The sequence below is a fragment of the Anopheles marshallii genome, chromosome 3 (assembly GCF_943734725.1).
Source record: "Anopheles marshallii chromosome 3, idAnoMarsDA_429_01, whole genome shotgun sequence".
In the NCBI taxonomy this organism is placed as follows: Eukaryota; Metazoa; Arthropoda; class Insecta; order Diptera; family Culicidae; genus Anopheles; species Anopheles marshallii.
In genome coordinates, this window is record NC_071327.1 from 78,081,378 (window position 1) to 78,108,585 (window position 27,208).

General features: G+C 42.7%; 1 protein-coding gene across 1 annotated transcript in view; it reads right to left on the bottom strand.

Annotated features, from left to right (window-relative positions):
* Positions 1-8,181: 8,181 nt before the first annotated feature.
* The window catches only part of LOC128713187 (acid sphingomyelinase-like phosphodiesterase 3a), a 43,320-nt gene continuing 24,293 nt past the window's right edge, over positions 8,182-27,208 (bottom strand). The window contains exons 4-9 of the mRNA XM_053808047.1: positions 20,823-21,031; positions 20,343-20,725; positions 11,952-12,150; positions 11,713-11,822; positions 11,438-11,616; positions 8,182-8,764 (exon numbers count right to left, since the gene is read on the bottom strand). Of these exons, the coding sequence (XP_053664022.1) occupies positions 8,182-8,764; positions 11,438-11,616; positions 11,713-11,822; positions 11,952-12,150; positions 20,343-20,725; positions 20,823-21,031 (1,663 nt within the window). The remainder of the gene's footprint in view (positions 8,765-11,437; positions 11,617-11,712; positions 11,823-11,951; positions 12,151-20,342; positions 20,726-20,822; positions 21,032-27,208) is intronic.

The following is a 27,208-nucleotide window of genomic DNA, read 5'->3' on the forward strand; positions in this document are numbered from 1 at the left end:
TACATGCATAAATATGGTGATTGAGAGTGAAACGCAGGAGCTGATTTTCGTGATGTGTGCGATTTGATGGAGTGGTATTATTTTAAGAATATTCTATTGGTGCAGTCATTGTTGGTAGAAGAGATTCAGCTCTATTTTGTTTTGTTGGTTGGTTTTACCACAATTGAAGTATCACTATTTTATGCGAGTATTTCGTATTTTCATTGAGGTAAATGCAAGCAAACACACAGCATATGAAAGAGATGTCAGTAATCCCATTCTCAGGAGTGTCCTTCTTATGCTCCCAAAGCGAGAACAGACTTAAATCACTTAGCATAACCATATCAACAATTCTTACTCGTTAGTCATAAAAAAACAAGTTCAGCAAGTTTAAGCTGTAGCTTTGGTGAAACAGAATTAGGAAATCGTCATGCATAATCATGTAACTACTCGCTCGCTACAGCGTTGCGTTGAATTCTTGAGCACACGAGAGCCCTCATACACCAGACAACAACAAGAGTTCGTCACCAGCCAGCCCACTCGCAACCTTCTACCGGGAAAATGGAAGGATGGCATGAGAAAGTTTGCTGAAAGTATTATTTATGTATCCCATAGGTAACCTAAAACTGTTAACGCTTACTAACTGAGCTGGACTTTTTTTCTCCCTTTCCGTCCTTTGCTCTATGCTGTGCTGTGCATGTGCGTATGTGTGTATGGTTGGACGAGTGGACAGAAATGAAGCGATTCCACTGGATACAATAACCCACCATGTGCAGTTGAACAACGCAGCCAACGCTTTTACAAGAGCTGTAAGTTTTTAGTCCACCATTTCACAATGCACTTGTGAGAATGGGTGAATGGGAGAGGTGCTTCGCCGTTTGGTTGGTCGAAACAAAAGCAAACACAACACAAATCCACTCATGAAACGTTCGGTTGTGGAAAGCGGAAAGCACAAGCCGCAAATCCGGTCCACCAATGGAGGAGCGGCGAGTGAAGAAAATACATAATTCTCGATTTACACCCGGAAGGGTTGCTCCCGTGAGGGAATAAATGATGGCTATGGAAAGAATGGCAATGGAGGGGAAAGAACTCCGGATAAAACCACAATAAATCCGACCAGATACTTGCACATACTCGGTTTGGATTGTTTATAGTTTACAAAGCTCGCTCTATCGAATAGTAAGTTATAATCTAGTAGGCTGCTTGTTTATTGTAAGAGCTTTCTTTTGTTTCTAGTCTTAAGATAAAGAAAGCTAATTTTGTTGGGTAGTAGATGCAAGCAATTATAATAGTTTGACACAATGCGCTTATATAAAACGTACAACAATTTGCAAAATTTGTATTTCGAACTTTTAACCAATTGAGATTAAGTATTCGCCCTTTTGGGATGCACAAAGAAGAGCAATGTAATTGATGCTATAGTCAATATTTTTTCTGAAACAACCCTTCTCCATGCTTGGCGCAATAAAGTATCTTAAAAAATGTCAGCAATATTAAAAAGTCAAATTAACCATCCATCTTGTACGATACACCCAGCGCAAAAAAAAACCCTTCAGGAATAAACATGGCCCAACCTTTCGGCTTCCAACGGAAGCTTTTCGAATTTTGGTCCCAAACGTTGGTAGATTTTTCATGTCCACTCACCATCGTAGCTTACACACTGATTACTGTTTCCTTCCGGTTGCTCGCATTTCAACGTCAATTTTCTATCCACGGCACAAAGAAATTGGCTAAATGTGTGCCCCCGCTGGTCCCGGGCAAGAAAACAATCGAAAGGAAAAGCATAAAATTCTTCGACCTGGCTCCGGATGAAGGAGAGGAATAAATTTTTATTATCATTGTAAATGGATTTAATCCACGGTGGAAGTGCTTCCGCCCATAACCGCTGTCGGTGATCTTGAAAATTGCACGCAGCCAACAACGGATCGGACAACTTCGTGGCAGAAGGAGGATAATATCCTTGCAGAATGAACCAAAGAATGCGCCAACTCGAACGGAACCGAGGGCAGTGTATTTTCCCCGTTTCGTGCCGTGTTTCTTTTCCGGGTTTCCTCTTCTAACGGTTTGCTTAAACTTTTCTCCAAATCGCAGACACTGGTGGAAAATTGAAAACAGACAAATTTTTACGCTTCCTTTGTGCGAGGGCTGCTTGTAAGACAGGGTGGCTTTACAGATTTCGGGAACTGTGCCGCGTTCTTGCGCTTGCTTGACTTGAAAACGCCGCTAGCTTTTCGGTGTGATTTTCCCACGGGGCAGCTTGTCGTCAGCTTTCAATTTTAGTCCAGCCCTGCAAGCCTGCATTCGCTTACCTCGGCAACATTCCTGCGAGAGTTTCCGAACGACTAGAAATCTCTGCTCCCGAGAAGAAATGGATGGTTCTGCAGGCGCTGTACGCCAATACGGGAAATTATCCGGAGAGCTGTTAAAGTTTATTTTTACGAGCCAAACCAATACCGTTGGGCCGGCACCAGCAGTCCGGGGCTTTTAAAAGTACGCCGATTTCTGGCACAGGCACGAAGAAGTGAAACCATTATTCGGTGATTAAATACGAGCCAGAAAATCGCAAGGAAATAATTTCTGATACCCGTGCAGCAACCCGTCACATTTTTCACATCGTCTCAACACACATTGAATCAATTCCCAGCCGCCCGTTGGAAAACGTGCAAGAATAGTACTTCTTCCGGTTAAAGACACCCGTTGCATCGACACCATCAGCAGCCGAAGGAAAGCATCAAATAATAAACCATGATCAAAGTTTAAGCAAACGCCATGCAAAGACCAAGCAAAACCGGGAATGACGGGCGCGAAGAAAATGGGCCAATAATTTAATTTTGTCCCTCCCATTAGCGGCTTATCCTTTTTTTTTCTCCTTCCGTGCCTGTTTTGGTTTGTTTGGGGTTCGGAAAATCGGTAGAAAAATAAAACTCTGCCAACCAACGTTTGTCAAAGTGCTGGGGCGCCAATGTTGAACAAATTATCTTTCGCTTAATTCCTGCCGGGTAAAACTGTAAGGATAACGAGCATAATTTGATTGGAAATTATCTGTGGCGAGGGATCAAATGAAGCGTGCAATAATTTTATTACGCTGTTTATGAAAACGTTCCGCAGTGTAAGCGGAATCGGGCATTATTTCTGTAATGTGGGTGGGTCTTTGTTGTGTTGTGCAATGTTCACTACAGAATGCAGTGTTTTGAATTAAAAGCGAGTTATTCGAGTTTAAAGATTTGTTGAAAACTTGTAACGCAAAACTCGCTAGAAATATGATGCGACATGGCAAGAACAATAAATAATGCCTTCTACGGTAACTTGTAGTATATTGGTCTGCACTCAGTGTTTTCTTCGTGAAAACTGTAGGTTAGTTGAGTTGGGACTTAGTTTGTAAGATAGTTGTATACCTTTAGTAGCTCAATTTGCTAAACTATTACATACAAACGAAGACATATCAAACGTTAAATGACAAAAAAATTGATGTTTCCTTCCTATTCTGAATTTTTGTTTCCTCAAAAATAAACATCATGCATCATGCTCACTGCAAATGAAAACTTCCCTTTACAATCCATTATCATTCGAAATGTTAAGAACCACTCAGAACGAGCAATCATTTGCTGCATTTTACGCTCCGTTTACTGCTTCTTTGCAGGTACACTTTCAATGAACCGGTAGTATGGCCATCTTACAAGTTATCTGCAGTAATCAAAAAGTGAGAGTATTCGTCTTGGGCGAGGTTCCACAACGCCACAACGTTTGGTTTCAGTAGTAGCGAAAACTTACACTGGATTGCACCACGCTAAAAGACAGTCAGCTTGAACGTTTCACCAAACGTTCGCTACGAATCGCAAACAGGTTCAAGAATGTCTTTTGCTTGACGGTTTACTAACCTTTTGCGTTTGAAAAAACAAACGTAAAGCTCTCGAAGAAGCTAAGTATTTTGGTAAAGGTGAACCTTAAAGCCATATGCTTTCCATCATAATTCGCACCCAAGGCAGACACTAAATGTACTCGTGGTTCGCATTCTCCGTTCCAGCTTTAAAGCGAACCGCATCAAGAACGCAGCTTAAAAAGAACAGTAGCCATCGTCTTTCCGTCTGCCCATTATGACTTGACCCATGGAGCATGATGCCGGCGCCCTGCCCAGCCAACCTGTACCGACGTGGTACGATGCCGAAGCGCGCTGTTTGAACACTTTTTGATGACTCAATTTCGACGTTGTAAAATTCTACGATAATGAGTGCTTGCGCCGGATGAGTCGCGATGAGTAGAGGTATGGGCAAAATGGGATAGGAAGCTATTTTTAAGCGGCATACCGAAACTGTTGCCATAAGCTCGAGACTTTGACCGGGAATGTGCTGGAATGATTTTTAATTCAAGATCCGCTTCATTGTAACTTATTGTTCGGCGAAAGTAGCGTTGTTGAGTTTGAACCAGAAGTGCCATTGTTATCGAGTGGTAAGGAGAAGATCCTTTCTAGTACTTCTAGTCATTTTGCCCAAACTTTTGTACAACCACTATAAGTGGAAAAATTGTACGCTTTCTACTGTTTAAATAAAGATATTTTCTTTATTCGCAATGCTCGTTCCAGCACAAACTTACCCATGAAGAGCTCCTTTTCACACCATTGTCACCGAGTTAATTTGCCGAAACTTTTCCACACACTCTATAACTAATAATCTGCTCGTACAACCTCGCAACGGACGTTAGCACATCGATGGCGCGAAGAGGAAAGTTTATGATAACTGCATTAGAGATACCCGGCAAATTTCCGCTAAACGAGTAGGAACATTTTCCTATCATTGCACCACTGCCTTACGTAGAATGTCCGCTCTTCTTATCTACTTTTGGAAAATCCCCAAATTTTCCGCTTACTCACACACGGTTGCGATATGAGTGCGAACGCAACGATCTGAAAACTAACCATTCTAACATTTTAGCCCAGAAGTCTAAACCATCGGCTGTCAGTGGAAAATTTAAATGAGCTTCCGTACCGTGTACCGCGTGCTCCTCAACCCCGTTCAAGCCACGCAAATTTCTTCGATGTCACTTTAAATTTCAACAATTATTATTAACTGCTGCCGCATCCGCGCGATGCCACAAAAGGGAAATGGTGCTTTCCATGCTTCGGCTAGGTATGATTCCTATAATTTGGGATTCGAGGTATTCGAGCTGGGTATACGGGTACGGGCAATCCGTTTGCCGAGAGTTTCACCAGGAGACATGCATCGGCCGAACTCGCGGAAGGGGTGATCAAACGTGATGATGGGAAAAGTTTCTTGTCGCACACAGTACCCGAACCGTCGGTGAAGCCTTAGCGTATGCCATCTGGAAATGCTTCATTTGCATCTAACCGTACGCAACTTCCCAGTCGCGATGTTGCGGTTTGGCATTTGGAAAAGTCAATATACAGAAGCACCGGATGAGTAAAAATACTTGGAAAGTTTCTACCTTCCGCAAACGTTTTACCATTCGCTCTGAGCGCTGTCGCGCTAAAGTTGAAGATGTTCACGCGAGTAGATAATTAAACGGTGCAATATGGTCGCGGTGAAACGATCTTTCACACCTTCAACGCCGTTCACTATCGTTTTAGTGCACATTGTGGATCGATTTGAACTCTGGTGGAACTCGGTGGAATGCATGCTGGTGTGAAATGAAAGGGCAAAAGATCATAGAAAGAAACATTAATATTTTAATAAGGAAATTACTACGACACGAAAGTTACAGCCGGAGCAATGTTCAACCAATTGCTCGTACAAAGCTGGCATAATCTGTTTCGATGCAAAAAGACTATGTGTAAGGAAAGTTTATTTTAAAAATTATGCTCGCGAACAAGTAGCACAAAGTCAAACACAAAGAAATGATGAAAAGCTGGAGCTGGTTTTCAAGAAAAGGCGTAAGAGCTGATATTAAAATTAATTACTCCAGCAAACGCTTCCGGTGATGGAAAAGGAGATAACGTAGGAGTAGGAAAAATGTTGCAAGAGAATCTCATGGGTAGCATCTGCATCGGGAAATTAACAAAGCAAGTGCAAGTGTGATTAAATGCTTAATCCTTTCGAGCTGGTAAGTATCAAAGCATGTCAAATGGGAACTTAACAGCACTAACGACTTCATTATACACTCAAATTAACTTGAAGAAGATACGTACTCTTTGCAACGAGGATTGTTGACATATCTTGGAAATTTACTCTACAGTGCTAGTAGCTTGTTTCGAGTGGAAAGCATTATAGCACGAAATAATGAACGAATTAAAATCATAACAGTTCTTGCGGAAATGGATCTAAAGTGTTAGTTGAGTTTAATTTTTATTTTTTTCGCTCAACTATTTTCATAATTCGTGTAATTTGTGTATTTTCATGACTTATATTTTGTTAGACAATAGTATACGATAAGCAAATAAAACGAAAAATAAAACGAAACAAAATGAAACGAAAAAACGAAAAGACACTCATTGATAAAATGCATAAGAATTCGCATGAATGAAGTATAGTTGATAATAAAAGCATTTATATTTCATAAAACACATGAAAAAAAAGTAAATTGCAATAATAACAAGATAAAAAAGTTGAAAAAATATACAAATTCGTTCAAATTGTCGAAAAACTTACCAAACATCATTTCTTTGCTCACATCAATCAAGCGCACGGTTACACAAAACATTGTGTTTATTTGTCATTTTTATTTAAAAACATGTACACTTTATTCAGTTTTTGTGTTTTTGTGTCATTTTCCCTTTTATCTTGCTTAGCTTGCAATGTATCCGTTGTTCGCTTTAATCATCTTCATTGTATCATTTTCCGGTATGTATTTATATAGTTTTTTTCCGAATATGTTGTTCACCGAGGTGTTTTCCCATACTACCAATCGAATTTGTTTCAGCTGCGTTTTGAGTTGTTGCATCTTTTCACATGTTACACACTTTTATATTTTGCTACATTCCCTGCTCACGTCCTTTTCTTGCTTGCATGCTGGTTTTTGCCTAGTCATTAATTTCCATTCCTTTCTCACAGTATGATTATTTCGCTGGGGTTTTAACTAGTTTACTAAAGGGATGTTTTAAAATATTTATTAGAGTTTTCCTGTTTTGCTGCTGTGCCACCACAGCAGACAGTGAGCAGAGGAGCGTTCGAATGTTTCGTGTGTGTGTGTGTTTGTGTGGTTGTGGTTTGTTTATTTTGCGATTTGTTTTATTTTTTACATTTAAGTTGGATGAAAATGGGAAACGTATGCGATGTAAACCGCGGTGTTTTTGCTTTGCCCTGTTCGCTTCGCGCTGTTCACAAAGCACTAGAAAAATTTGGCTTTACCTATGTGTATGCGTGTCGCTTGACGAGCGTATAACGTCTGCCGTATTGTTCTTCCATTTTAGTTACTCTGAGACATAGTTTTGCTAATAATGGCCATATTTTACTTTCAAATATCGTCCACACGATTTTTTCTTAGCTCTTAGCTGCTGTTGCGCGTCCCTTCGCTTCGTATTTTGCGAGCGTTTTTCCATTCTTTTTACACATTAAAAGTAGAAGCATAAGTCGGGCCCGCCAAAGAAAACAATGAAACATCGAAATGTATCAGTAACTTAAACGCTTGGCTTCTAAACACAAACTCACACACTTCTTCCGTCTTCGACCTGTATTCTTTGCTATTTGTATGTGTAGAGAGTAGAGCGTAACATTCATAATCAGTGTGTAATCAGTTCGTAAAAAAACATTGCCTGGGATGGCATAGTCTCTGGTGTATGTACACAACGGGAAGGAATGTAAACGGTTGTTTAAGCGGTCGTGCTGGTTGTTTTGTTCAAAATGCTAATTCCCTTCTTTAGCTGGAAACAAAACAAATCGTGTTTCTCGCGTTTCCTCGCAATGCAAATAATTCATCGTGGGTGCGAACTGTGAGCGACGGCTGAATTCGCAATAAAACATTTTAGCTAAGCTTGTTGTAGATTTTCCCGTTCAACATATTTCAAAGCCAACAATCGATTTTGGCTCTTGCGATTACTGCAATACGTGACCTTTGTTATGTTTTTTTTTCTTCTCTGTTTTATTATGTATCACATTCATTTGTTTTCTTTTTACTAGACTTTCGCTTCTGCTATAATGTAACACGCATCTGTATTCTTCCTAACAGGATCATATTCACTGAAGTGACAAAGACGAATTGATTCAACATGAAATTAAAATACTCAATTTAAGAAAACCCAATATAATAAACAACTTAAATTAAGCCTCCGGCGTGTTCGGTGCCTTTACTCGCGCAATCAACCCATGTCGGTTTTGAAGAAGCTCTTAATTTACGATTCATTCTACTTGAAACTGTCTCATCTTCATGACGTTGAGACACACACGCGAAAAAACAGGAAAATGCACTTACTAACAGTAAAGATGAAGCTTTGCAGCTGGCCCACAGGGATGGTACCATTTTCATGCCGTGACCAATCGCCATCAACCATCCAACTGCAGTGTGCCAGCACGAAGTGATGCAAACGGTTGAGCGTAGCACAATTTCGCACACACACCCGAAAGCATTCTGGACCACTTCCACCGACATGGAGCTGCTCCACACGATCAGAATCATCAGCAGGGCCGGCAGGACGGCCATGAGCAATCGATTGAAGACGAAGGCCGATACAAACGGTCCAGCTGAGCTGCCATTTTTCGATGCCATCGCTTTGGCCGCCGTTTCCAGGCAGCTGCGAAACTCGCGATAGTCCAGCCTGGTAATGGCACAGTAGTGGTTGAGCAGGCAGACACCTTCACAGGTGCTGGTAGCGTGGCGCACAGAATTCGCCCTATAGTACCTATTGGAACAAGATGTGAGAGCAGTAAGTGTAAGTAAATTAATGAAATTTAATTCTTCTTTAAGGAATACAGATTTTCGTGAGATGACTAGTACAATGTACACCTGAGTAAAAGTACAAAATATTTAATAGTTCCTTTATATAAACCTGAAACTGAAACAAAATCCTACACTGAACTGGCTTGCACAGTCACAGACCAATGTGACTTATAGATAGGCCGAGGAAAGCGTAGCCAAAGTTCCTGATGATACAAAAGTTACTCATACTTTACTACTTACTTTACTTTTACTTTATACAAAGGTTACTTAAATGTTAATGAGGGTACTTGCTTCAACCTCTGTAGAGAGTTGTAGAAGGTTTTTAATTGTTTTAAGAATTTCTAAAAATGCTTGCAGAAAACACATTTCCAACTCAACTTTATGTAAATAACCACATACAGCTGGACAAGAAACTGATGAAACATATTAAATTCCATCTCAAGGAGAGCAACTCTGCCACAAAAGCTTACCCAAACGTCTAACGATTTGCTGCAAATGACAACCCAACTCATGGGCAGTGTGCTTTTGAAAAAGTTTTCTGATTTCACACAAGAAAGATTATTGTCAACTCCTTCGTTTTTCCTCTCGCGCACAAACACACATTCTTCTATCCATCTTCAGTGCGATTCTATCTGCACGGCTTGTCATCCACACGCATCCCCATCGCGTGGAGGGTAAACGGATAAGCGGCGGTATGGCGGTTTTCCGGTCGACACTTTTCCGCTCGTTTCTTTTCGAAGAAGGCCGGCGACGACTTTCCTCAGCGGAGCGGTCGGAACTTTACTCGCCTGCCCTGATGTACACCCCGGTTTGCGCCAAAGGTTCGCAGGGACTGAAAACTAACACCGGCAATGACATGTTCGTGCTCGCTTGGATGGAAAACGCCATCCTTGTTTGTGAGTTGCGTGAGGATGAAATATGCGATCGTGAAGAGTCAGTGGAAAACGGAGGGATTCAAACTTCAATCACTGCTCACACAGATAAGCAAGGATGGGACGATTCCGGACGAGTGTTGGCGCTAGTGTAACCGGGCAGGCAACGCCCATCGATTCCAAGATATGTAAGCCGATCCAAAAACTTCCCACCGGCCGCCGACCTTCCAGATGTTGTACCGGATGTCTAAAAGGGTTCGGAAGGCAGGTTTCCGGTAAGGGGACCCACGAAAGCAATGCATGTGGACATCGAGGCGTGGATGAATGATACAAATAAAATGCTAGATTATTTCATCCAGCCTTCCTATTATTCCACGCCCGCCAAGAGATGATCGCAAGAAAACGGGATTGGATTGGACAGGGTTGGGCAAAAAAAAAAATAACGTACAGGAGATTTGAATCTGAATAAGCCATAGCAAATCCCAAAATTGCTCCTTTATGCGACCACACACTTGCACGTGAAACTTGTCGTGATGGAAGCAGTGGAGCCAAGAAGAGGTATTCATGTCTCAGGCTTCTTCTGCAAGAATGGTTCAATGACGGTGGTTTTGGGGAATGGTATTTTTATTTTTTTATCCTTCGCCACCGTGCCTTGTGGTTGTCGGAAGATTCCACAAAGTAAATAGAAATACCGATAGTGGCCACCCTTGGATACGCACACATACACTCGCGTAGGATAGATAATGGAATGTAGTAGAGGATTTCTTTTCAAGAAGCCTTCCAGTCATTGGGTTTTGCGGCGCACAAGAAGTAATTTTTGTGTCCTTTCCCTTTTCTAGTCTCCGGGAAGAAAATCTTCCGGGGTTTCGATTCCACGTGATTTCTTTCCCTTCTGCTTCTTAACTCATTCTAATTCTGTGGTTCTTTTCCCCCGGTACTACGACTTTGTTGTGTTGTGTGAGGGATTTTCCCATGCCACTTCAAGCCCCACACACAGCTCAATCGCCAACCAGGCAGGCCCAAACCAGGAAGGAAAAAATCGTAAGCAAGGCACGTTACAAGGTAAGCTTCACGCTAAAACCCACAGCCAAACTTTACCTCACAATGTTACATGACAAAAGCTAAGGTCACCAGCAAACAAACGAAATACACATTCGGTAGAGCGGCGTATACGTCCCGGAAGCCAACCGTCCTAAAGTTCGATCGTTCGCGACGATAAGCCCATCTTCTGCAAAGGGAAAGGATTTTCCGTACCGAACCACGGGCATAGCAAACCCACACAAGCAGCAGGAAACAAGGTCGTGTCAGTGACCGTGTTCTGTTTACGAAAGCCGCGCTCACATCCACACACGGTTTACAAAGCCCAGCAACCAGGCGGCGGGATGCGGGATAAAATATTGGAATCGTAAATGGGATTAACTAAAAATAGTGCAAAGCTCTCACGGCTGACTGCGCCACCGTTTGATCCTTCGGGGGAATTTGTCGTTTTCTGACATTGTTTTATGACATACTCAACCCCCTCAACGGTAGCTGGCCCGAGTTTCCATTGTGGTGCGGGAACGGAAAGATTACACGAAACTTTGTCTCATCCCGCAACGCGTTCCGTTGTTTATACAATCGGAAATCTTTAGCAAATATAAGCCAGGATGAGCGGTATTTTAACGGCCGGGAAGCGAAAGGAAAGAAAGAAAAAAAACGTGCACAAACATGCTCCGAAATTCCCCGAAAAGTCTCCAATAAAATGGAGCTAAAATACGACTTACTTCATGAACTGCGCATCGTCCGCGTTGTTGAAGCGATCGGCCAAATTGTGGAGGGCCAACGATGACACCTCGCTCAGACCGTAGTAGTAGGTGGTAAGGTTGTACTCAGGCTGCCACACGGCTTCCTCCAGCTTGTTTGCCTGCTCTAAATCTAGATAGTACTGCGTGTAGTCTAAGACCTGGGATGATAGGAGAGCCAGGGTGAGAGAATAAGAATTTATGTTTATTGTTTATGGTAGATATAGTCTTGTGGAAGTTAAGCCCCTGATGCTTACCTGCCCTGTATCGGTGTCGAATTTGTACAGCCGCATGGCGGGATTGTTGGACTCGCTGCTTCTCCGTGGGCTTATCGATGGAGCGATCATCATCCAGGAGACGGGTTTGCCTGCGTACCCCGGAGGAAAATAAAATTATAAGCTCAAATAAATAGTGCTGCACAATAGATTGGGGAGATACGCAACAACAACAACAAAACAAGCAGCATAATGCCAGGGAAATTCGTGCACCAACTTACCAACTTCATTATAAACCACTCGGAACGAGTCCGAATGAAGGTGTCCGAAGAACTGTCCCTGAATGATCGATGAGTATCGCTTCACCAGCCGAAGGTAGCGTACGTTGTTCTTCTCGGTGAAGCTGGAATGCCCGAACGGGGTCGTGTGGCCAATGTGGCGCTCGTCCGAGCCCGGTGGTATGTGTCCTACGATATATACCTGTGTCGAAGAAAAGGTGAAGCAAGATTCGATTAGGCATAATTCCAGTGAAAAAGAAAAGCTGAAAACAAAACGTTGCAGTATCAAAAATTCAATTATGGTTCATAAAACTTAAGACGCCCAATTGTGCGCCTACGGCCCATCCTCCTGACCGTATGACAGTGGTAAAAGTTTGTCCCCGGAGCATAAAAGATGGTGAACCACTTGTGCTCGCTAGATTGCTAGATGAGACCGGTTGATTGGATCAGGGCGGCAAGGACCAAGCTATCAAATCACCAGCCTGTTAAGTTTGGAGTCGGATCGCCATATAAACCGAACCACAATCTCGGGGTGGATATTGATTCTCATAAAATCGTCATAAAACCACAGCCGGTGACCGGCAGGTTGAAAGCCAGGTGCGTAGCTATGTACGTCTTGAGTCTGGTTTTTCTTCTTTCTTCCAGATAGAAAGCTTTCCGAAATTGGTTCCTACTCAGTCCTAAGCTGCTGGGAAATCGAATAAAAAAGCGCCCGAAATGGGAAGTCATCCGAACGATGCTCTCTAAAGTGCCCTTCGAGAAAGCGACGGTATGACTAATGGATTCGAAAGATTGGTCGTTTCGTTCGACAGGGGTATGATGAATTATAGAATGGTTCGTACGACGGCGGTGGCATTGGTGACATCGCTGCTTTCTGAACGTCATACCGCCTATCTGCTTGCACCGGTAGCGGAGCGTATCCAGCTAATGGGATTTGCCGGCTAGAGATTTTGATATTGATTTGAAGAACCAGATGTCCTACTCAAACAAAAATACCCCAAACACACACACGCTCTCGCACACAAACGGACACCCAACCAACTCCTCACCCTATAAGCCCTCGCAAGCTTTACATATCAAACTGTTCGCCTGGCCTCCTTCGCCCGCCGTGAATGGTGTGGCTGTGTGAGCTTACACAGTCTCGCCACACTTGTGACAAGCGGTTGAATTGTTAATGCATGTAAGATGTAAATCTCTGGGAAATTCCCCACGAGCCAACAAACCAACCACTCTTCACCCTGGCTACCCAACCAACGAGCAGGTGATTGGTACGGCAAATGACAAAGTTAGCATTTGTGATCCGGCTTACCACCGCAAAACCGAAGCGCAGATTCAATTATTCATCCGTTTGGAGATCGCAAATAATGGAACATAAATTGAAAGTGTCCCAAGGCCTTGTACCTAGGAGCGATGAGGAATGGGACAGTGTGTGTAAAAATAAATTGTTATTACATCGCCATTATGTCAACTGTATGACGTTAGCATACTTTCAGGCTGTTAGGTATTTCCATGACTAAAAGCTTTCATTGCTTATTAGAAAAAGCACAATTTACTTCATATTTGACAAAATCAAGAGAAAAAAATCTTACAGCTCAATGTTGTTCAAGCTCATTTACATTTTGAATGAGTACCTTCCAACAATAGATTCCAGTTTTTGTTTCGTCTGTAGTAATTTAAAATACTTCTTCGCCATAATGCTTAATAAATCATCAATGAGCATGGATTTCGATAAGCCGATGGACAAAACATATTTCAGACTTAAGCAACTCTGATCGAATGGATTCAATCAATCGTACCGGATAAACGGATTGCCGAATTGTGATCCCACAGATTGCCTCGTAAATCAATTCCAGCATCAGTGTTGCTTTTGTTTTCTTCTGCTTTCCTAGCTGCCATCGTTTCGCTTTAGGACCAGGACCATGACGATGGCTACGATTGGTGGCTTCTTATGACCAATGACCCGGTCGTGATTGCTACGTGCAACAACCGAATCGAATAAATAGTGTATCGAAGCGCTGATTCTTGGCGCTTAGTTTCGGTTAGGTTGAGTATATTTTCGTTTCGATCGCCTGACCATGACTCGTTTCGTTGCTGAATTGCATCCGTTCGAACTGATTGATGATTATGAAGATTGTTCGGAATCGTTTGATTCGAAGAAGCATGGACGGTACAGGGTGGTTCTTCCCTGCTGCTTGAGAACACTGCCGATCATGTCCAGCCGGTGATGATTTTCGTGTTTAATAAGATACTTTAACGATTTGCTTCAAATGCGATGGATTCAATTAGGAGGATTTTGTGGCTGTTACACTGTTTCATTGTTGTGTATCGGCTTATAGGAAAATTGTTTTAACCAGAATCAAATTTTTTACTGCACATGGCTCATATTTCCTCTGATATGAGCCAGCAACTTCTGCAAGATATTTTAATTCATTTCAAAATGCAACAACTCCAATCGAACGATCTAATTTCGCGTTTTAAGTCAGAAAATTCGATCATTTGCACTATTTTTTGCATGGCTCATCAGTTAAACATAAATTTCCTTCCTAACGTGTCGCAAATGATTCCCATTATCTTATCGCTACAGAATGGTAAGTAAAACTCAGCTGCTTCCGTTGGCAATTATCTCAAAGAATGCGACCGAACGGGGTATAAAAACGTCCTTCAAAGCTTTCTTTTCTAAACCGACGTAAAGTTGGACGCGTTCAACAGGAAACTTTGCCCGATCTGGCTCGTCTTTACCGGCACTAACAGCACTGCAAAGAAGCAACATAAAGCAGTACCGCACCGTTCTGTGAGTTGCTGCGCATTAATAGCGGCGTTAATCGATTTTTAATTTAGTTTTAATTTTATCAGCTGCACCGGACAGCTTACGGGCAGGATGCTGATTATTTCCAGTTTCCAGTCAAACCCGTCGCATGGTCATTGGTTGGAAGCAGATTGTAGATTGGGAACTGGAGGCTAAATTATATTTCCAACCCCGTTCGACGAAGAAACTTTGCCAGAAGGGCAGGGGGTTTCGAAACAAACAGATTTGTGATGCGATCGATGCTGCTGCGTGAATACTAAACACAAACACTCACCAGTGCAAACAAAAAGAAAAAAGAGTGCCAACAGCAACACAAAAAAGAAACAAGCACGAGCGATAGCGACTGCGAAAGTGATGGAAAGTGGGACGAACATTTTCCAGCATCATTTAGTCACCCGGCTGGCGATGGTTTCGATTGGCCGGAAGAAGAAAGTTCACTCCATTTGTGACAGTGTGACACGGATAGGGAGCGCCCACACACAGACACACCGTCGTTTCGACTTTTGCTGCTCACAACGTAAACGTGTCCTCTTTGCCACTAGCGACGTCTGCAGTGTCACTTGAAAAGTTTCATCTTCGATGCGAGCTCGAAGCGACGTCGGAAGCGGTCGCGCATTTCGCTCATTTATCGGCTGTAGCGCCCACCACCGTTCGGTTGCCGGCTGAAGAAGGTGGATAAAGTTTAGTCCGCGGATCCGTAAACTTGCCTTCCGGGGTGGCCAAACCTTAGCATAACTTGTCTTGCTGGTTCGTTCGGCGTGGCAAAAGTTTGGCCAAAGGATCCTTCTGCAAATAACAAAACATGCTCGTTGCCCCCCGAAGGAACCATTATGCATGATGACTCTTCTTTGGGAAGTGCGATGTCACTTCCCACAAACAGTCAACCGTTTCCGAACGCTGAGTGTGACGTTTTTAAGGTCTTATTGATTGCGTTATTAATTGGAACGGTACAATGAACACATTTCCTCTTAATGTTAGCTAACAGGGACAACTGCTGCTAAGTATAACGACTAGACATTATCGATGAAATATTTTCCGAAGCGTTAGTAATCGGTGGAAATTTTGCAACATTACTGTAAACATAATGTAATAAGTTACGATAGCGAATGTCTATGAGACAGTGAACAGAAAAGCGATGATAAGGAGGTATTTTTGTTGGAGTCATTTCGTTGCTTGGCAACAGTCACGTAATTGCATTCGCAGCTTTGAAAACAGCCTACTTAAAATCGTACAAAAATATTAAATTGTAATTGTAGAAATGTCTCAGAACACGTTCACTGGTTAGGAATATTTTTAATGACTAGGAACTATTTTAAACCAACAATTATGCACCAAAAATGTACCTTCAACTCGCAGCTTTAATGCGTGCGGTTAAATAAAGCTAAAGTTAATACATTTTGCAGGTAGGGCAAATGTTCTCTACTTCCTGTTGATCGTTTCCTGCCAGATAAACACGCGGCAAATCCTCATTAAAGTTAACAACTAGCAATGAGAGGAATAAATGATGAACCTCCACTCCCCCCTTGCAAAACCCAATTTGGTCGGTTAGATAGGCCGCATTCGGCCAATGCTAAACTTTCACACTTTTCCGAGGAATTGAAAGTGTCAAATGTTTCACCTGACACAGCACTATAGGTAGAAACTCATTCCGATAAGCCTTGGCACGCTTCGAAACGTGTGTGCACGGCCGTTTGGTCCGCTAATTATGTATGTTTGGTTTTCCACGACCGGCTTCACATGCTCACGACCGTTTTCACGACCACAGCCCGCGTTCGCGACACTAGCTAGAATAATGTTTGCCCAAAATTGGGTAGCTAGTGGGTTGGATCTAAATTACAGCATATGTCCACCGAGCGTACACGTGGACATGGGGAATGGGTACTATCAAAATTGCCCCGCTGCTTTTGACCCCAACTGCTCACGCACTCATCCGAACAGCACAAAGTAACCAAATGATAAGCATAGGAGCATGGGTGTGAACCCGCTTTCTCGCAAAACGCACCAAAGATCAAAGCCCAATTAGTGACAACGCTTCAGAGACCCTCTTAGCGCTTAAAACACACACACACGCACACACGCACACACAGAGGGGAATAAATATTTGCACAAAATGAACGATTCACACGGACGCGCGTGTTGGTGTCGTTAAAAGGGTGACAGCCAGCATATGCATGGGATAATGGGAAAGTTTTGGTTTAATCAGCATCGCTTTTGCGCCGCTTAATACCTGCTTGACAGCAAATGGCAACGAGAGCCATTAAAAGGTTTTGAAGGGGGTGGTGAAGGGGAAATTAATCTTTGCCCGTGTGTCCATCCTTTTCGCGCTACCATTTGCGGGTGTGATTAACGCGTTGCGATGATTGCGAACCGGCTACACGGAACGTTTGGAGAAGAGAAATTTTACAGTTAACTCGGTGCGAAAATGAGTCGTTCGACAGTTCCGTGTTGTGGAGTCGTTTCCGAAGAGAACAAGCTTACAAAAAACTAGATTTCTGGTGGAATCTTCGGACTAACTTGCATCACTAAATCCTAGCAGCTCGTGTCTATGTGCCATAATTAACGACTTTCCCTAATGGTTCCTTTTAGCAGTCGCCCCTACACTTCGAAGGCCAGTTCTCAGTTCACACCGTTAGCACCTCTGGCTTAACTTTGCGTCATCATTACCTGCTGCCGAGATCATCATTACGCACATTTTCTCAAACTGTGCCCGTCGTCTGCATCTGGTCTGCGAAAAATGAAACAGTCACTAGGGGAGCTTTAGTGGATAAATCCTCCTCCGTTCTATCTTTAATATCGTGCCCAACCCAACCTCATTAAAAGCGAAACTTGAAGGTGGGACAAAGCGAGATGGGAGGGAACAATCACTTCTCGCCACGAACCTTTCCATTGCAGCGAGGGGAACAGACTTTGGGCAACAGATTAAGAAACATTTCTTAACCATTAGCCTGCGGCCAGGGCTTACCTTTTGTGAATCTTTTTTTTCCGCGATGAGCAAGCGGCTGGAACTGATTTAAAAATTTAGCCAACAAGAACAAAAAAAAGGCAGATCCGAGACCCGAGCAGAAACAAAAGGGCCGCGTACACGATCATACAGAGCATAACGGCAGACCGGGGTCGAAAGAGGGCAATCAGTAGACACGGCGAAATGAAAAAAAAATACACAACAAAATTTGGAAAACTTCATTAACCGAGAGATTAACAACCGTGTGGATAATGGGCGGGATTTTGGGAAGAGAATATCATCGGCAGCATGGGAATCTGTTGTTGTTTTTTCTTCGATTCCTGTTACCTTTTAGCCACTGTTTCGGCTTCCTAGCAACCCAGTGTGGGCTGTGTTTTGTAATGAATTTAGAATGTGTACTGGGGACCATATTTTTAAAACGCCATCGGCAGTGACCTAAACGCACAAAACGTGAGCATACACCGCGGGTCGGGTATTAAACGATTCTCTTTAATGAGCAAAATCTAGCTCCCGCGATACCGAGCGAAGATCACAAACGCTGCTGAATCGACAGCAGAACGCGATGGAAGGAATGGTGAGTGGGAAAGACAGAGGGATGGAGCAAAAAAAGATCCGACCTTATAACACGAACAGCAGTTAAGAAGGGATTTCTCGTGATCCTTGGCAACACCAATGTACGCTTGTGTCTTGGCAAAAAGGTACAACACCATCACCACCAACCACCAACCACCAATCAAGACCGTTAGAACCGGATCTCTGTGCCGAAAGGAGCAATGTTACGGTTCGGACGTTTGCCCGGTCGGGATGGATGGATTGCGCTAGGGGGATGGAAAAAAAAGAAAGCAAATGCTGCGCTGCTGTGTTTGTTACACTGTAAACAGCGCGAAAAAGATTACACTCCGAATCGTGCCACCTTCACACGCTCTCCCCTCCCTGCGCGCTAAGCGGGCAACTTTGCTGCGGGACTTTTTTAATTAATTTTAATTTTTCCTTCCATTCGCCCACCATACTGCACACACATAGTTCTGATCGTTTCTTTTTTGCGTTTGCGTGGGATGCACCGGTAAAGGCGAAAAAATCAACATCCGTTTTTGTGCTGTACTTTTACTTGGTACAAAAAATAGGAATCACTCCTATAACCCCACCACTAACACTAATGGTGATCCTTTTTTGCTATGAAAAAGCAAAAACAAACCCCAGAGAAAAAAAGAACTACAAAGTGTAACAGAAAGTAGAAGCAGAGCGTTTCGTAAGTCGAGAAAAATAATATCACGTCTTGGATAGACAATGGCTTGGGTTCGTTCGCGGGATTCGTTCGCTGATACAAACGTTAAAGTATAAAGCAACACGAACAACATAAAACTGAAGTGAAAGATAAGAAAAAATGAGAAACTTTTTGCTCGCTGCAATGGCAAATGTTGCAACAGACCCAGTTGGCACAGCTGGTTCCAATGAAGCTTTGCACCGTGACACTGAGAACGATCCCTTACCCTCATTCGATACTCATTACAAGCATTTCGTTTTGTTGCTGTGCACACATCCTTTCGCCGTGCTGGCCGTGTGACAATGCGTACCCTGCCAATGCCGAGATCTTGCTTGTTGCAACTGGTCTCTGCGGTGCGGATGCTTTCCAATATTTTCAACGACTTTGCTTTGAAGTTCTGTAGCGATTGTTTCGTTTTTTGCTGCTGCTGCTGTTGAAGAAAAACTTCTTCGCTCCAACTGTTCACGGATGTGTCGTGTGGTTGGTTGAGGTTGTATTTGGTAAGTCGATTGAACGACAGGTCAAAAGGCGTAATAAGGTTTGTGTGAATTTTGAATGTAAAGATTGTTGCATGATTAGTAAAAAATTAAGAAAGCTCATTAAAGTTGAAGTATATTTGTATTTTTATCAAGCCATCCTATTATAAGGTTTTAAGTATGATTTGTTTGAGGATCGGTTATTTATTGAAGCATATTTGACCTTTTCAGACACACCACCATAAATACAACAAAAGGTAAACTAATTCTTCGAATATTAGCGCATCATTGCTGCTAGAAAAGGTGTAATGTTTGAGTCTATATGCCCATTCTGCTATCAGCTGAATCTGTTTACACTTCAAATAGAGAAACAGCAACCGATAAATATATCACAATGCGCCCCTTTCAATCCATTCAAACAGTTCAAAGACCTCCTGTACAAAGTCTCACACTCTCACTTGTCAATCAACTACTGAATGTTACTGACAGCGGCTTCACGCCTTTTCGATGATTGCTTGGATTCGAACTGTAATCTTGTCAAGTGTATACCATACACGGACGAGCAGCATTCAACATGGTTGTTTTGACAGTTCCAGAGAGGTTGATATTTGATTAAATTATAAGCTGTGTATATTGTGTTAGCTGCAAGACTGTTTAAAGTTTTGTATTAATAGTGTTGTACGTTTCTTGCTTTATCAAAGTGATTTATATAGCATTTTCTTCCTAGCAACATAGTTTCAATAAATTAATTAGAGACTTTCAAGACCTCTTCCCAAACACCTAGTAAACATTTAACTAATTACATCGGATGCATGAATTGCTCAACACTTTGCCACGAGCGATAGCACCAGACTTTCCCCATTCGTAGGTAGCATCTTGTACTTACAGTTTCCTTATTTCTACTCGACTTTGCTAGAACCTCCTCCAGCCACTCCCACTGCTTCTCCGACTCGTGGCTGCTTGATCCCGATAATGCACTGGCGTGGCCACCGACACCACTGTCCGCTAGGTTGCTGCTACTGCTACTATATCCGTTCCGTCGGTCACTGTACAGATACCCGGAAGAGCTACCTTCTCGGGCGTGATAGTGTTTGCCCATGTGATGGTCACCGTAGTGACCACCTGCCGGGTAATGGTAGGAGCCGTCTGGCCGCTGTTTCACCGCCGACGAATGCGATTGCGAGTACTTGGCATCGTGTCGCATGTAGTTCGTGTTTAAAGCTATTATTCTTAGCCGGCTCTTTGTCTGTTCGATGGTGTAGTAACCACCTGGAACGAGAGCACAAGCCCAAATAAAGACCGATTTAGTATGATTTTGTGATGCTGCTAATGAACAGTGTGTGTTTTGCAGCAATTGTTCGCTTACCTTTTTCAAACGTTTGCAACGCCTCCAGCGGTAACCAGTGGCGCCAGAGATCGCCGAGCTGCTCGAAGTTGGCACTACCATCCTCATGGCCGAGCACCGGAAACACAAACTGTGACGGAAACGTTCGGCTCATCAGCTCCGTAATGTTACGCAGCACGTCCAACCGCTTGGTTTCGTGCATTCGCTTGGCAGAATGGGAAAGACCGTCGCTAGAGTAGATCAGACGAAAAATAAAAAGTTTATCTATTAGGTTTTTCATATCAATTGTTTAATGATTATCAGATTGTTATACTACATCATCACAATCAATCACCAGTTTTGTTAATTCTATTGTGTAAAACCAATAGTTTCATGATGTGTGAACAAGGTTTTTATAAGTGGCTATTCGTACGTGTGAGAAAATCGTTAACTCTAGAACTTGAAATCATTTTGAGTGTTTTTTTCCTATAAAACAGAAGTTCTATGGAACAGGGAAGTGGTGGTTATGCATTAATTACTGCCATACCAGTCAAAATGGGGGTTTCGGTAGTTTCGTTAATATCACCATTATTCTGAATTAGTGTTTAACTAAATAAAGATGATTTATATAATTTTGTGAGAAAATTCGATCACTTGGAAAATTGAAACCCCTTCTAAGTGGATTGCCCAATAACATAACCAAATCAATTTGTTAACGTATATCACGTCCGTCATTAAGGAATCCTAGAACATTCAGCGCTAGTATGGATTAACAGCCAAGTAAGGTCAATTTGTTTCTCTTCCAGAGTGTTGTGAATTTAATTCGAATTCCGTTTGTAATTGTATGCGGTCCACGCTTTTTTTTCTGTTACTATAACAGAGCAAGCGAAGCATCAACATAACTTTCCCTTTCCCACCGGACAGTGATTATGTTGCTCGTCATCACGCTTCGTTTGGTGTTTCGGAGGCGACTAATGTTCCGTCGCGTTAAAAATGCTGCGTCGCGCGAAACGTTTCAAGAACAGTGGCAAGAGAGAAAGAGAGCCAGAGTGGTAAGAAAAACGACACTTGTACTCTGTTTTTCTGTGCCTTTCCAATCTTACACCAAGGGCACTTCACCAACAAAAGCCGCTAAAACAAAGCCCCATTTTCCGGGTGGTGCGTTTCTGGATGTGTGAGTGTGAGAGAGAGAAAACATATTTTTCTTCCAGAGTTTTTGTACATTTTCGAATAGCGCTGGTATGTTTTCTTGCGCGTGAATTGAAAATGTGTGGTGCGGGATAAAGGAAATGCACACCCGCGAAAAACACGAGCAACACGACAATGAGATGACAGTTTTCTGCCTCAACGCCAACCAAGTAAGGGGGATGGGTATGCTTGCTGTCGGAGGAGATGGCAAGGGAGAACGGAAACAGGGATAAGATAGATTTCCACATCAAAACCGCCAGCCTGTGGTGACTCTCTTCCTACCACCCACCACCCTTTCCCAGCCTTCTTCATGACAACGCCCGCCAGTGACAGCGCCATTTGCAATGGAAATGAGTGCACGATCACGAACGGTGGAATGTGTCCGCTGGCTTTTTTCTTGTTGTAGTCATTCCTTTCCCCGTTCCTTGCCCTGCTCCGTCTTACCCACATACAGCGGCAAGGATGTACCGTAATCTTTGGGCCTGATCTTATTGAGGGTGGTGAGGCATGAAATTTATTCAAATCATTCAAACGGTTCCGACTGCAGGGCAAAACGGCACGGGCAGTATTATGTTTCTGCACCAAAATACAGAAACCAGCCCATTTTTGCAGGCACACCACGTGGCGGCGGCAAGTACGAAGAAACATCGCCATTGGAATGACTCTTTAGATTTACTCGATACAGTGCTGTGGCGTCGTTAAGGATGTACTTGAAAGCGATTTTGAAATTATTTTCTTCCAAAAGAAATATAGAAATGTCGCTCGAAAGAATTGGCCCTCCACCAGCAAATCATTCGATCGAAAGGCGTGTGTGAGAGCATAAATTTAAAACCAATCTACAGAGACAGACTACACCGCACAGTGGACCAACAAGCGACATGGAAGAGGAACTACAGTCAGACAAGACTTTTACCATTGTGACGGTCCAGTTTTTCAACTACCTGTCCCTGACGGCATAATAGCCATCGGCATTGGATGAACTTTTTTTCCATCTCCCAGGTCTAACCCGTCTAAACCAAGCGCCCAAGCACGGGGAGTGAATATCAACCGGATAACAACCGGATCTACAGTGCTACGGGACAATGGTAGTACAGTGACAACGACGATAACGACGACGACGACAACGGTTGCTGTTGGTGAACAAAATATGGAAATGAGCTTCAATAGATTTTCTACCATGACTTGGGGCAGGAAAAATTCGATCCTTTCGAGATATGCGACAGCGAGGTAAAACACTCCAGTACCGGTAACGATCGAACAAAGCATGGAACTGGATCGCTATATCAGTAATCGAAGGCAAGGCACACCAACGGACAGTGGATAGCGTAGCAACAGAAGAGAAAAAAATGTCTAAAAAAGGACAAAGTGAGATATTGACAATGAGGCTTGAATGTGAATTTTAAAATTATCGAACCGGAAAGAACGGATGGACTGCGACGGCTTCGTACGCTACCGTTGAGATCGAGTAGGATGGTCAAATTATCCTCCGGTGAGGTATGACCCTTCTTTTTACCTTTTTTTGCTACCCCCGTTCTCTCTCTCTCTATCTCTTCCTCAATGGATTGTAATCGAAACGATCCGGAACAAGAAGAAAGGCCTTGAATAAAAAAGACCACGCTCCGAACGGGTCCGAACGAAAGATTCAATCGCTTAAGCTTCAATAAATATCCTTTTGCCGTGACATTCCAGAATTAGCTTTTCGTGATGTTCCACGGCCTGGGCCGCGATCACGGGACGGGAAAATTTTCAAATATCAGCATGACCGCGTGAGAAGCTTTATATTTTTATTTCGCCCTTTTTTGCCTCTCCTGTTGAAAAGCTCCACATCGAGCGAAACGGAAAAGGTATGAAATCTCGGGTTTCGGTTTCGATGAAAATTGATTGGAAATTGTTTCATCGACAGCTTCCAGCGCCATTCAATAGCAGGCAGGTTAGGTGGGAAAGCAGTTAAGAGCAGAAAACTGAGCTTGGCTTGAATTTTGATTAGGTGGCCATTTTCAAAATGACGCCAGTCGGGTCTGGCTTTGCGTTGGCGAGAAACAATTTCAAACACATTCTTTCTAGCTCGCGCTTGCAAACATTGCTCGTTAATGGGCCGTCACAGTTTAATGGAATGCAATGGATGCCTGGAAGCGTACCTGTTTGTTGACGTTAATGTTTACCCGATAAGGTCATTCCTTTTGCCTTGGGGCAACATTTCACAACAGGATGTTTTTTGTTTCTTGTTTGTTTGATTGTTTCATTAACAAATTATTTTCCCAGTCCCACCCTGACACCGAGGAAATATCGGTTTATCACACATCAGTGCGCGTCTAATTGGAGAAACACTTTAAATGATTGTTTGCTTCTATCGTTAGGCGATCGTTTCAGTACCAAAGCCTATAAAGCGAATTTTGCCGTAAAATAGCATACATTTAGGAGCAGAATTTTCTTCTCTATTTCCGTTTCACTTATCCACTCACAAGCGTTACCAAGTACGAATAAAATTCAATGAAAAAAGCTATCCAAGAAAGAATTCTACGTGAATGAATGTTTCATTGCTGTGTTTTCCCATTCCGTTTTGCCTTTTTTTTCGCTCCTTAAGAATCCCTCCTTCAAATATTTTATTTCTCAACCAGCCACTTCCCTCACGAGATGGTCATGGAAGCCACTTGGCTCGGTTTGGCTTCGCAAGCCTAAGAAATGGTAATGTTTTATTCAACAACCGAGCATACCACTGCAGTATCGAACGTTCATTCGATTTTTGGCCCCTTTTAAGATGTTTTACAGTGTCCAGGCCATTTTTATTCGCGCTCTTTCGCCCATTCCACTCTGCAACAGCGGCATCTTACCTTTTCCGAAGTGCTGTCGGAAACGTGATGTCCACAACAACACGACGAAGAGGTTGCGCTGTAATTAGCACAAAATTGCGCCTTCCAAAACTCCTGCTTGAGTGGAGCATTACGATAAATGGAAATGGAATAAGAATTTAATTCTCGCTCTTGCAATACTTTTTAAGCGATGGAATGAGGTGGAACAACACAATTAGCTTCGCAAACCGTGCCGTACAGGTCAATAGGGTGATGGTGATCTTCTTCAAAGCACAAATGTTTCTACAGCACAGAATTTGCTTGAGCAATACAGAAGCAATAAAGAAATGTTTTTCTCCATGAAAGAATCCTATCTTGATGCTAGAGTGTTTGAATTGAGTATGAGCTACTATTGAACGAAAATGCAAGTAAATTTTCAATACCTTTTGGAAAATGTGTTCGATTTAAAATTATTTTCAAAAACACAAAATAGTTTAAACGTAAGCTATTTTAAAATGGTACCAAATTTGGTTCTATAGAGACGATAACATTATCTAAAACCCCATTACGTACATTTTTCACCACCTTCACGAAACCCAGAGCGGTGGAGGAGTTTTGCACTTAATTGGCTATTTAATTAGAACCGAACGGAATGATTGCTTTCCGTTCAACCGCAACCGAAGCTGCCAGATTTCGAACGCAATGTAAACACCGCATCTTCTTCAGACCACACATTCGAAAGCTGTTTGCTGCCCCTACCGTGCAACCTCAAACATCCGGTTCTTTGCACACCTTTTGCCCAACTCTTCCCTTGCCTTCCACCACGGTGATCAAAATCGAATGCAAAAGAAATTATTTCATTTACCATGATTTCTTCCCATTTTCCCCGAGAACAGCTCCTTCCACAGAGAAAGCTTTCGATTCCCTTCGCTCGAAGGTCTAATGAAATGAAGCAGTTCTCTCCCACGCCCGGTGCGAAGAAATAGAGAGAAAAAAGGTTGTACAAATTGGGAAACTTTCACGAACCACTGACCGCACATACTCCACACTGTATTCATTAGAAGAAGGGCTATCACATCCTCGTCTGATTCCAAAAACACTTCTTTGGAGAGGAGCAAGAGGAAATGGACATAAAAGTATTGAAAGGTTCAGTTGCTTGCGGTGCTCCGACCGTTTCCATCCCAACTTCCAACGCGCCCTTCCCGATTGACGAGAGAAGTGTGAGTGCTTAAACCAATTTCCTTATGGTTTTCAGCGAGGTTTGGCATAACTTTGGCACCGCCAAACGAGTGAAGCAGAGGAAGCAAAACAACAAACCGTGCTTTTCAACCTTCCCGGCAGAATGGCGCTATTTCTGTGCTATTGAAGCTTTTATTTCCCATCAACTTTCGATCGATCTCAAACTCCACGCAGGAACGAGTTAAAGAGAAGAGATCGGAGGAGGGAAAAAAACGGGAAAACGAAACTGACTGACTGCAAGTTTTTACTGCGATCTAATGGAAATGCACTTACGGAGGTCCGGTTGCAGGTCTGTAAGGCTACTTGTTCGATAAATTAAACAGTTTGATTGCCAGATTTAATGAAAACGTTTCTGTGGGTGTGTTTGGATGAAGTGCTCAAATGGATTTTTCTTGTCAAAAACACAGGTATGCAACAGAAGATGTAACAAAGGTGAATGCTACATTGCTTTTGTATGATTTTATGCTAAATTCGGATAAATGAACAAGAATCGCTCACCCTCTTACTGATGCTTTTAAGCAAGTTACGTCGATAGTTCGGGTAGAAGGTTTCATTAATCATAATCTTACCTTAAGTCTGTTATGTCTATTCTATTCTGCTTGCTTAGAATGTTGTATTCAGTCTTGGTCTATCTTATTCCAAGTACTTTCAGATTATTACTTGAATTCCTTAAATCAATTTATTAAAATATATATCTTCCTTCGTTCTTCCTTCAAATTCAAAGCCCCTCGGAACTCTCAAGTAAGATCTTTTCTCATATCTCTAGCAGGTACTACAACGAAACGAATTTCATCTAATAGTGCTGGCCTAGTGGTGGCAATACAATTACAGGTCATTTTTATTTATGAATTCTTTCGACAGCTTGCTCTTCTGTTTGAGATGATCTGCATCATTTAATCAACTCTTCCTCCTTCTTGATTGATCCTTCATTGCAAACAGCGCAGGCGAACATAATCCAGCATAACCATAATCGGCTAATAATAACTCCACTCTACGACAAGCACCGAATGATGAGGTAATGAAGCCTTAGCATCCTCTTGACATACCACCCTTCGAATGAAGCAGGCAGGACGGTAGACAAACGCATAACGTGAATATGATGCCAATCCAGCTTCGTCTCCACCAACCTGCGTACGACGCAACGAGAAGTAGCTCGAGTTAATTAAAATATTTTAATTAACTCGCACGCCAGCTACGGCTCTAATCAGTCGG